The sequence below is a fragment of the Lipomyces chichibuensis genome (genome assembly GCF_038497645.1).
Source record: "Lipomyces chichibuensis strain CBS 12929 unplaced genomic scaffold V1513scaffold_115, whole genome shotgun sequence".
Lineage (NCBI taxonomy): Eukaryota > Fungi > Ascomycota > Lipomycetes > Lipomycetales > Lipomycetaceae > Lipomyces > Lipomyces chichibuensis.
Genome location: NW_027117567.1, coordinates 1 through 9,786, shown reverse-complemented (window position 1 = coordinate 9,786; position 9,786 = coordinate 1). Strand labels below are relative to the sequence as shown.

The 9,786-nt window shown below is 47.3% G+C and overlaps 5 protein-coding genes across 5 annotated transcripts; 3 read left to right on the top strand and 2 right to left on the bottom strand.

Annotated features, from left to right (window-relative positions):
• The first annotated feature begins 1,943 nt into the window (after nucleotides 1–1,943).
• Nucleotides 1,944–2,636, top strand: V1513DRAFT_38348 (uncharacterized protein). Its single transcript, XM_066895143.1, has 2 exons — nucleotides 1,944–2,315; nucleotides 2,383–2,636. The coding sequence occupies exons 1-2, from the start codon at nucleotides 2,121–2,123 to the stop codon at nucleotides 2,593–2,595; spliced, it is 408 nt and encodes a 135-aa protein (XP_066750282.1). The 5' UTR covers nucleotides 1,944–2,120; the 3' UTR covers nucleotides 2,596–2,636.
• Nucleotides 2,637–3,849: 1,213 nt separating this feature from the next.
• Nucleotides 3,850–5,415, bottom strand: V1513DRAFT_428489 (general substrate transporter; the record flags this gene model as incomplete). Its single annotated transcript, XM_066896292.1, has 2 exons — nucleotides 3,850–5,146; nucleotides 5,198–5,415. 2 exons carry the CDS (start codon nucleotides 5,413–5,415, stop codon nucleotides 3,850–3,852), a joined length of 1,515 nt encoding a protein of 504 aa, XP_066750281.1.
• A 2,334-nt stretch (nucleotides 5,416–7,749) lies between these two features.
• On the top strand, nucleotides 7,750–8,311 carry V1513DRAFT_461293 (uncharacterized protein; the record flags this gene model as incomplete). Its single annotated transcript, XM_066899890.1, has 2 exons — nucleotides 7,750–7,943; nucleotides 7,984–8,311. The coding sequence occupies 2 exons, from the start codon at nucleotides 7,750–7,752 to the stop codon at nucleotides 8,309–8,311; spliced, it is 522 nt and encodes a 173-aa protein (XP_066750280.1).
• A 131-nt stretch (nucleotides 8,312–8,442) lies between these two features.
• V1513DRAFT_38166 (uncharacterized protein) lies at nucleotides 8,443–9,202 on the top strand. Its single transcript, XM_066895080.1, has one exon. The coding sequence runs from the start codon at nucleotides 8,574–8,576 to the stop codon at nucleotides 9,039–9,041; it is 468 nt and encodes a 155-aa protein (XP_066750279.1). The 5' UTR covers nucleotides 8,443–8,573; the 3' UTR covers nucleotides 9,042–9,202.
• Nucleotides 9,203–9,429: 227 nt separating this feature from the next.
• On the bottom strand, nucleotides 9,430–9,786 carry V1513DRAFT_407169 (uncharacterized protein; the record flags this gene model as incomplete). The annotated part of the gene is made up of 2 exons (XM_066895648.1): nucleotides 9,430–9,521; nucleotides 9,581–9,786. Coding segments are annotated over 2 exons (298 nt in total), but the record flags the coding sequence as incomplete, so codon positions are not given.

Below are 9,786 nucleotides of genomic sequence, written 5' to 3'. Positions count from 1 at the left end.
GACGCGTTTTGTACGCGTCTATAGCCATTTGAATTCGGTTTTCATCAGTATATGGCATTTTATATAGAAGTAGTTGAAAAGTGACGCGTTGAAGAGTGTTGAGCTATACGTTTTGGTGTTGGTGGGAAAATGGCCGGTTCGATGGTGCGGCCGGTTCGATGGGGAAATACGTTAATGCTTTTGAAGCTTAACTAATAATGACTGAATATCTCGGCTAAGACCGCGGTCATGTGCTTTCTCAGTAGCACATTGGCGGGGCAGGGCGCTGGCCTGTGGCGGAGATAGATATTGACATGCTGTCGCCGTTATCTCCGCGCCAGCATTCAGCCCAAATTTTCCCCGTAGAAGAAACTGATCCTCAGCACCAATAATCGCCTCAGGGCCCAGGGTTCGTAACCCTGGTGTCTCGGGGCTAGACCCGCAGATAGAACCCCCACCCTGAGCCGCACAAGCTCTTTTAGCAGGAATAGTAGTCCTATTGAGCGTTTCAGCGATGTCCCCTACCTGCGAAGCTGTTCGCGGCAAATCACGTTTGCAATTGACATAATGGACCGTTTCTCTATCAAACGATAACCACCGACTAAAACCATTAGGTGATGCGAGGGAGGTCACCGTCGCTGGCACTGAAATCTTGAGCCGTGTAGCTCGTCTCCAATGCCACCCTCGGTACTTGGGAGCCTACAAGACACCTCAATGGGGCGATTTTCGATTAATTATAACTAGTTCACCGTTATCCTCGATTCCATCTAGTCTCATCCTCGAATTGCTGAATGGTTTCCCGAATTACCATGCGAATATGGATACATTGATTAACATCAATCTCGCTAGCAAAGAGTGAGTGATTTCATTAGAGCATGAAATATGTCGCCGCGCCGCCGCCTGAAAGGGCCTCGAACGTAGAATTGTAATAACAATAGCAGTCTCTTCCGAGTGCTTTGATCGTAATTTCGAGAAGTCAAGCTCTGTGAAGTCTAGATCTCGCGTGCAGGAGCCCAGGTGGAGCGATTAAAATGGGGTAGCGCAGTAGAAGGATCCGCTTGAAGATAAAATTTCCGCTGGTGCTTGGGAACAAAAACCAATTTTGGCTGTGCTGGGGCGGGGGTGGGGGTAGAGGAACCCGAATGCGGTCTACCCCGCAGTTTTCCCCATTTCATGGGGACTACCTCCAACCTCATCCAACCCCTCCTGTACAGTACATTATGCGACAATTTAGGATAGCCTTCCGCTGTTCTATTATTCTCGGAAGCTGTTATCCAGTTTTGTACATACGATTACGATTATAGTTGCGAGTGAACGAACCAAATAATAAGTGGACTTTGGCTCGAAAGTCTCGGTAAATTAATTACTCAGCCTCGAAATCTTATCTCGAGATTCGAGCATTACATATTGACCCACTAGCTGACGGTGTCGAATTGAAACTCAGCAATCTTTAGTCCCTATATTCACTACATTATCGCTTGTTGTTAGGCTTGCAAGTCTGATCCACGCAATTCTTGCTCATAGGCTCCTGCACGATCATGACGAGTCCTTCCCCTTGATAGCACTTTACACGTGACCGCTAAAAATATTTCCAACGGTTCTATTGAACACTACTCTGTCGTTGCAATGGAACTTCACTAGGACCGGAGATATGGCTCCTAACCGGAAAAACCTCATGGATGCGCGTATGCAATGACATGGATGACAGGAATCTCACTATGGTATAATCATGCGATAAGATGGCCCGCAATCCAAATACTAATAGTGTATATTTTAGCATTGGCATGGGCTGAGCATGGCGGCTTCTCCATTTTCATATGGCTGGCCCCTAGGCAGTCAGTGGCAGATGGAAATAACGGTACAGTAGATTGTTAACAATTCCACCACATGGGTGCAGCTACTTGTACCAAAACTTTCCGGCATCTCGTTTTGTTATGTGAAGAGTGTCATGTGAAGAGCAATGTGCAATGCTCCCGTCATATGAATCGGCTACTGTAAATGGAGGGATAGACAGCAGCACAAGAGCGTTTCCGGCGATGGTTCTCGAGATTCTGGAGAATTTCATGCAAGACACCGGCGCAAACGAATGAAAATCTTAATATACATTCTTTCCTTGCGCATGCCGCTCACTATTACCACATATGCAGTGGGAATTGGAATGTCTCGGAGAACAAAGAACGCTCAAAAAAGGTAAAGAACCTGTAAGGCGGGATACCACAATGTTGTACAAGTACAACCAAACAACTACGCCAGGCGCTAATGCAAGATGGAGAGCTTGGAGGTTGCGAGTAACAGACGCAGGTGTTTGGACGGCTCATTATCATATGTTGCAGCAGGTGATCATCTCTACGGTGTTCTAGCCAACTTCAGATCTTCATTGTTTGCTGACAGTACATATGACAGGCATGCAAACGGTTTGGGTATTTGGCGACCGCGAAGATATTCGCAGCTTCCCCATATGAATGGGTTCAGGTCTATCTCACTTACGGAGGCGATGCATACGGAAGTCAAACACGATGCACTATTGGGACAGTGACTGATCATGTTGGAAACAGACTGCTTTCATATGAACACTTAAAGGTCTCAGTACTTTATTTCTTCGGTTCCGGGGGCTGAAACAGGACGGACCGCCCGCCTCCCCCGAGCCATTCAATGATGGTTAGTGATACCGTCACTAAATCGAGTTTTTATAGACACCTAGCAAGAAGTAAAGGAGGAAGGTTGCTCCAGCGCTGTCGAGTTATTCCATTCCCAGAGAGTGATTCCAGAAAGCCTTCCCCTGCAAACATTTAGGTAGTGTGCCGCAATGGACACTAAAATTAATTTGAACATGAAGTTTTTGGCAAATATCTCAACGATCCTGTCCTCCATCCCCACGCTTAACCAAACTACAATGTGATTACGCTTGATCGAAAACGATACATCGCGTCAAGACGGAACTTCCGGGGGATCTGAGGGTCAAACACGATAGACCCCGTGAGTACTAACCGCGAATGTTGGAAATCTAGATTCAACCTTCGCTCTACGTCTATTTTTGTTGGGGATCAGTTGTGCAGGAGATCTCAGTCTCTACTTCCAGTCAGGTGGGTCTCTGTCTTAGGTGGAGACACCCCGCTTTGAACCCGTTCCACAAGGATCACCAGCACTGATGTAGTGCTGAGTTCAGTTTTTAGGTAGACGAATGTAGTAGCGTACATTCGTCGGTAGTGATGGGAAATCCGGAAGACTTGAGGAGGTTGTCGTGTGAGTCACCTCAGTTAGAGAGATTTGCTCGCTGTATATATAGACCTAAATTGTCCCTGAGACTGGTGGTAAAAAAGACAAGAATCTAAGCTCTCCACTTATACAGTTCATAGTCCATTCAGTCGAATATCAATCGCTTACACGCGATAAGCCCAGCTCCGAACCGTCTATGACAAAATCGAGAGAACAACTAATTGTGAGTACCTAGTGGGACACTGTGAGGTCGGGTTGGCTCATATGTTACACATGTTCGATATCTCAGTATGGGATTAGAGATTAGTAATATACCGAGATTTCTGAGCCAGTACATACAGAACGGTTCCCCAGTCGCATATCTATCATATTGATCACGCACTCTGATCACGCAATCGATGACAGCTCCCGAGAACGGGAAAGGCGAGGCCATCCATTTGCCAAGCCATGTCGAACAGAACCTGTTCGGTATAATGGTGGAAGAAGTAAGGTTCGCACACAATGTGGAGAAGCCACTGCGCAAACATCGTGTTGACCAGAGCGCCTGTAGCCTTATCGATGAAGACTTGACATCTGTAATAAGCACTAAAGAAAGAGATGACAATTCTGGCTGCTACTCTCGCCGGTATTATGAACATCACAGGCCCCAACAGCTCACAACTGACGACTCATCACATAGCACGTCTCAATATCCTGGGCTAGCATGTCGAGCCTATTCGTCTCCTTCCAGTTCAAGAACGAGGTCCATGGCGGCTGACCGTGCTCGAATATTTCGTCCATTTCTTCTAACGTGTGCTGTTTCGTCTCAGGCGCGGTAAACCAGACAGTAATGAAAGCTGCGATATTGAAGGAACCTAGTATGAAGAATACGCGCCAGCTAATCGAGCGGAATAGAGGCGGGAAAGCGAACCCTAGGCCGAAATTGGTGAGCCAGTTGGTCGCAATCGCCAGCGAGACCGATTTTGCACGGATTCGCAGCGGGACGACTTCAGGGGTGTATATCCAGGATACGGGGCCCCAGGACATCGCAAATGTGGCTATGGCAAGGTAGCAACAAGCTTGAATGGAACGCGTCACGTTCGGATGGCCAACAACTATCCAGGAGTATGGCTGATCCGATTTGGGGTTGGGTTCACCGTACTGCCAGAGCAGGGCGCCAATGACGAAGAGCCACGAAGCAAAAATTACCGCGCCGATCAAAAGGATCGGACGGCGGCCCCACTTGTCAGACCACAAGATGGTTGGGACGGACATAACCACTTTAATTATATATTGTATCGATGCCGCGAACTTCGAGTTGGGAACGCTCACGGATTGAAAGATATACAAAATGTAATAATTGAATACGTTCGCGCCGCTCAGCTGAAACCACACCTGGATCGCTATGGCGAGGAGGACTCGCTTGCGCAACTTCTTAGAGAACAGCTCGCGGAGTGAATCTGATGCTTCTTCACGTTCGAACCGGACTTGCTCTTCGATCTCCTTGTATTCTGCTAACACAAGAGGGTCATTGATATCTGTATTGGCTGTGCGCAAGAAAGCAAGTACACTCAGGGCCTCTTCCCACCGGTCCCTGCTCGCGAGCCATCTCGGCGAGTATGGGAGAAAAAACAGGCCAATAAATAGGATAATGCCAGGAATGGCTTGGATCGCCCACGGCAATCGGAAGGCCGCGTCAGATTTAAGAAACGAGCAGCCGTACTCTACAAAGTATTGAATCAAGATACCCCAAGTGAGTGCAAAATATTGGAACGAGACGATGCGTCCGCGTATCTTGCGCGGTGCGATTTCCGACTGGTAGATAGGCACGAGGGTTGAGGTCAGCCCGATGCAAAGTCCGGATATTGCTCGTCCAGCAATGAGCATCCCAACGCCAGTCGACGCAGACTGCAGGGCAGCACCAATGCACCAGAAAATCGTGCCGAGTTGGATAGCGCCTTTGCGCGATAGCCTTGGCAAATCAACTTTTACCAATCGATGAACTAACGCAAAATTCACTTACTGATCACCGAGAACACCAGATGACAGCGCACCAACGAACGAACCGAGAGCCATCGCGCCCGTGATAATACCCTGCCGTGTGCCTAGTGGATTGCCATAAAAGTTCATGTATTGATCGGTATCAATAATGCCGGATATTGAAGCAATATCGAACCCGAACAATATGCCGCCGAATGCGGCGAATATTGATATTGTGTAGACATTAAGAGCGCGTGCCATTGGGGAGGAGTAGCTCAGAAAGAGGCTCTTGCCACGACCGATTGGCTCCATCCATAGCCTGCCTACCTTGTGAAAGCCGGTTATGTGTGTGCGTGCAAGCCTCTATTTTCAATTGCAGACCGTGAGTGACAATGGAGTCAATTTGTCGCAAAAGTTTCTTATCATAGTCCGTCGGCACAACAACCAGACAACCCTAGCCCTTACTTCACTTTCAAATCAGGAATTTTGCCGTTAAACGTCTGAATGCATTATTGTTGGGGCCCAGGATAAAGCTACACCCCCGGTTACTAAAGCTACGCCCCCTTGAATTGGCCCAGGATAAAGCTACCCCCCGGTTACTAAAGCTACACCACAAGTGTAATTCCTCTTTAAGCCTAGTGTAATCACGTGATGTCAACAAACATTATTTCGCGTCTCTGATGCAGCCGAACACCACTTGTTGTTTTCCGGCTTTCCTGAACACCACTTGTTGCATTCCGGCTTTCTAGGTTTTTCATGGATTCTTCGGAGATTTCACCTGACGGCAGAGTTGGGTCCCCTTCTAGTGACGATGATCTATTCGATATTTCGACGTAAACGACGCATTCAGCGACATCGACGAAGACGAGGAGTGGGAAGGTTTTGACGAGGGCGGTCCTGACCTCCCTGCCCCCTCTATGCCACCCCTCCTGAGACTGTCTATCCGATTTTGATACCGCCAAGAAATCGATACAAGCCTGGGCAAGGATGCATGGTTACGAGATACGGACTCAAAGAAGCAAGGTAGAAAGAACGGCGATATCTCCAATGTCTTCTTACAGTGTGATCGAGGGGGACAGGGGTACAGGGGGACAGTACACGAGCAGACATCATGACGAATCTACCCGTCAATGTCATTTAACTGGCTCCTGTAAACAAATTGTCCGTTCTCTGTTGTTGTGACAGAATCAAATCGGAACTGGAAAGTTAAGGTTCGAGGTTGGCAGGGTCAAGCCACGACTACGCGCATCCAGTTCACCGACGTGACGACATTCTAAGAAGCGGGGTTATAGCCTACACACAGATGAAAGTGGGGATTCGAGCTAGAGAGACTGTCCGAACGCTTCGTCAATTAGATCCGGGTACCTCTGTTACGCGACGAGATTATTCTGAGATATCCATAATCTCCGGGCCGATATCAAGCGAAAGGAGCTCGATGGGCTGTCTCATATTCAAGCCTTACTATTCCAACTTGACGAGGACTCGGACTATATCTCTTTCAACAAACGCGACGAGGATCAACGGGTTCGACTACTGTTCATGCACAAATCATCAACTGAGATGCTTCTCTGGCATTCTCAGGTTCTCATTATGGATAGCACCTATAAGACCAACCGGTTTCGCCTCCCGTTATTTAATGTCGTTGGCATGACTTCTACAAATCGCACTTTTACAGTTAGCAGTTGCTTTCTGAACGGGAGGATTCGATTCTTTGGGTGTTTGAACACCTAGCAAATGTTTATGGCCGATTGAGCCTGCTTCCACCGGTTACAATTTTAACTGACGGTGACGAGGTCCTGCAGAAGGCAATAATTTCATTTTATCCTTTACTAACCACCTCATCTGTCTTTGGCATATCACAAAGAATGCTCAACTTCATGCCAAGCAGATATTTAGGGCTGAAGCTCTTATTGTCCGACCTCCCTTATCACGAAAGCAGGTTACGAGCACTTCGGTGAACAATGGGATCAGTTCCTAAAATTTTGGCATCCATTTGTTAACGCCCAGACACAGGAGTCATTCAACGAAGCTTGGGCTGAACTCCGAAATCGTTATGAGACTAAGCCGCCGCTTATGGGTTACCTGGCAGATGAGCTGTTTCCAAAGAAGGAGAAATTTGTACAGTATTGGACCAACAATGTGCTTCTTGGCACGATTGTTACTTCCCGCGGAGAGGCAGTTCATAGCTCCTTAAAGTCTCAGTTGCACCACTCTGTTGGCGACCTGAAAGACGTTGTGGACACATTCAGCTTGATCTTCAAAGTGTTGAGAGTATTAGAGTTTTCACCAAGTGGATCAAGGTTCTAGCGTCATGCAGTCCCTGAGTTGATTTAGTCTCCTCCGCACGAGAAGGTTCTGGTGAGATCAAGTCATTCCTTGAGAGGTCTACGATGTTCTACACAGTTCCTATCGCATGTACACATTTGTTCTTTAGTGTGTTCCATTGGCGTACGTACAGGGACCGGCCTTGTAACATTTAAGGGAATGATCCCGCCGGTTCAGAAGAGGTGAATAGATCAAGGTGAAGATCAAGCACTTATACACACTTTATCCACTTTAGCACATCTGCACAGACAATCATCGTGAGCAGCCACAATGGATTCCACCAAAGTATTCGTGGATAATATTCACACTCTTCTGTCGGCGATTCCCTCGCATGCTCTTCAACAGGTTATGAGCCCTGCGGCGCCTGATGTCTCCGGCAGATTCAATGTGAATGGACTCGGCTCTCCATTGACCGTTGGCGCGATGGTTAAATTCGACGGAAAGAACTACCGTCAATGGGCAATGTACATGGAGGCTCTCTTCATGCACATGGGATGTAGTTAGTGGTGCGGGGATGTATAGCCCCTACAATCTTGAGGATGCCACCGTGATAGTGAAAAAGAACAACTTGGCACTGTTGGGCTTGATTGTTACCTTAGGCAATCAGGAACCCGGACTGTTGGCAACCAAAGATGCTCAGCACATTTGGAAAAGCATGGGACACCGATATCAGCAGACTTCCCTAACAAGAGAGTTAGCACTCGTCAACAAGTTGTTTACCTCGAAATGCCAATCGGACCAGAATGTGGATAAATGGGTGCAGGAGTGGTGCGACGTCCTCAAGGAGTTTCTAAATCTGCAAGTCAACGCAGAGGACTTCTGGAAGGTTTGATCAATAACCTTCCTCCAGAGTTTTGTGGAGCCATTACTAGTCTGGGCTCCATCGAAAGTATTCCGATACGGGAAATGGGAGCTAGGATCGGTGGGAGACTCTGGGCGAATGAAGAACGCTCAGCAGAGCCTCGAACGCGACGAGGTGGTCAAAACTGAGGCAGGAGACAAGAGCCTGCTACAACTGCGGAAAGGTGGGCCATCTGGCTAAGAGATGCCGGAACCCGAAGCACAACGGCCAACGCCTATATGATTCTACGAAGATGGGGAACAATCCACAAGATCCTTCGCCGAGTTCGAAGTACAACAATAACACCAACGGAAATCGACAAGAATTTGCGATGACAGTAGACGAAAGAATTGCCATTGCCACCCAGGGTACAATGTCAAACGGTTCTGAGTGGTACGTTGACTCAGCAGCGTCGTACCATTACTGCCACAGTAAGTCAATAATGTACAAATTCGAGAAAGCCGACATACAAGTTAAAGTCGGTGATGGTACCTTAGTCGACATCGAGTATATTGGTCGCATCGATATAGAGGTAAAGGATCAAGACGGGAATCTGCACAAACTGAAGCTCAGTAATGTTCGATACTCTGATAGGTTGGCGAGTAACTTGCTATCGGTAAGACACGCCGTTGGGACCTGTGAAGACTTGGAAGTGACATTCTCCAGTACGAGTGTGTCCATCAAGGACCGCGAAGGAAAGTTATTCAGCTGGGCCAACTAAACCAAGATAATGAGTTGTATCGAGTTAATGGACAGGCTATCGTCCAAGATTCGGCATATGCAGTAAATGAAGAGAAGGGGCAGCACCACGAAGAATTAGAAGTGTGGCACCACTGAAACCCTGTATATTTTTGAAACGTATATTTTAATTCTGCTATTTTTAACGTGTCATATTATATATAAGGACGTTGAGGAATTGCTTTGTTAGTCGCTCAATATTCTAAAGCACTTGTAATAAGTTTCCAACTTGTTCCTACCCCTAGTCCATTGCGTTCCGACTGCACTCGCCCAGAAGCTCTCACAAGTTGTAGAAGCCACGCATATTACCAAACGGTGCGGCCGTTGCAAGGAGATTGCATATAATTCGCGTACATGTAAGCGGGATAAAGCTGATCAATTGCTCGCAGGCTGTGCCACAAACATAAGTGATGATTATAAGCAAGGTTGTCTCTTTTAAAAGCAATACTCGCGGCTGTCACTTCTACCAAAACAATTCAATTAAAGACCAGAAGTAATAATGTTGAATTAAAATTTAGATACTTGCAAAATCCTTGTCGGTGTGAACAACATTCGGACATAATCCTGCGTCTCGCAATGCAGTAAACCACGCGGTCAACCGTGCTTCTCTCTTGCCCTCTTCCTGGACGCCAGGCGTATCTAAGAGAAGGTACGATAGAGGCAGAGATACAAGGTCGTACTCTGTAAGAACACAGTAGAGCTCATAGCCGTGTTTATTCGTACCAAAT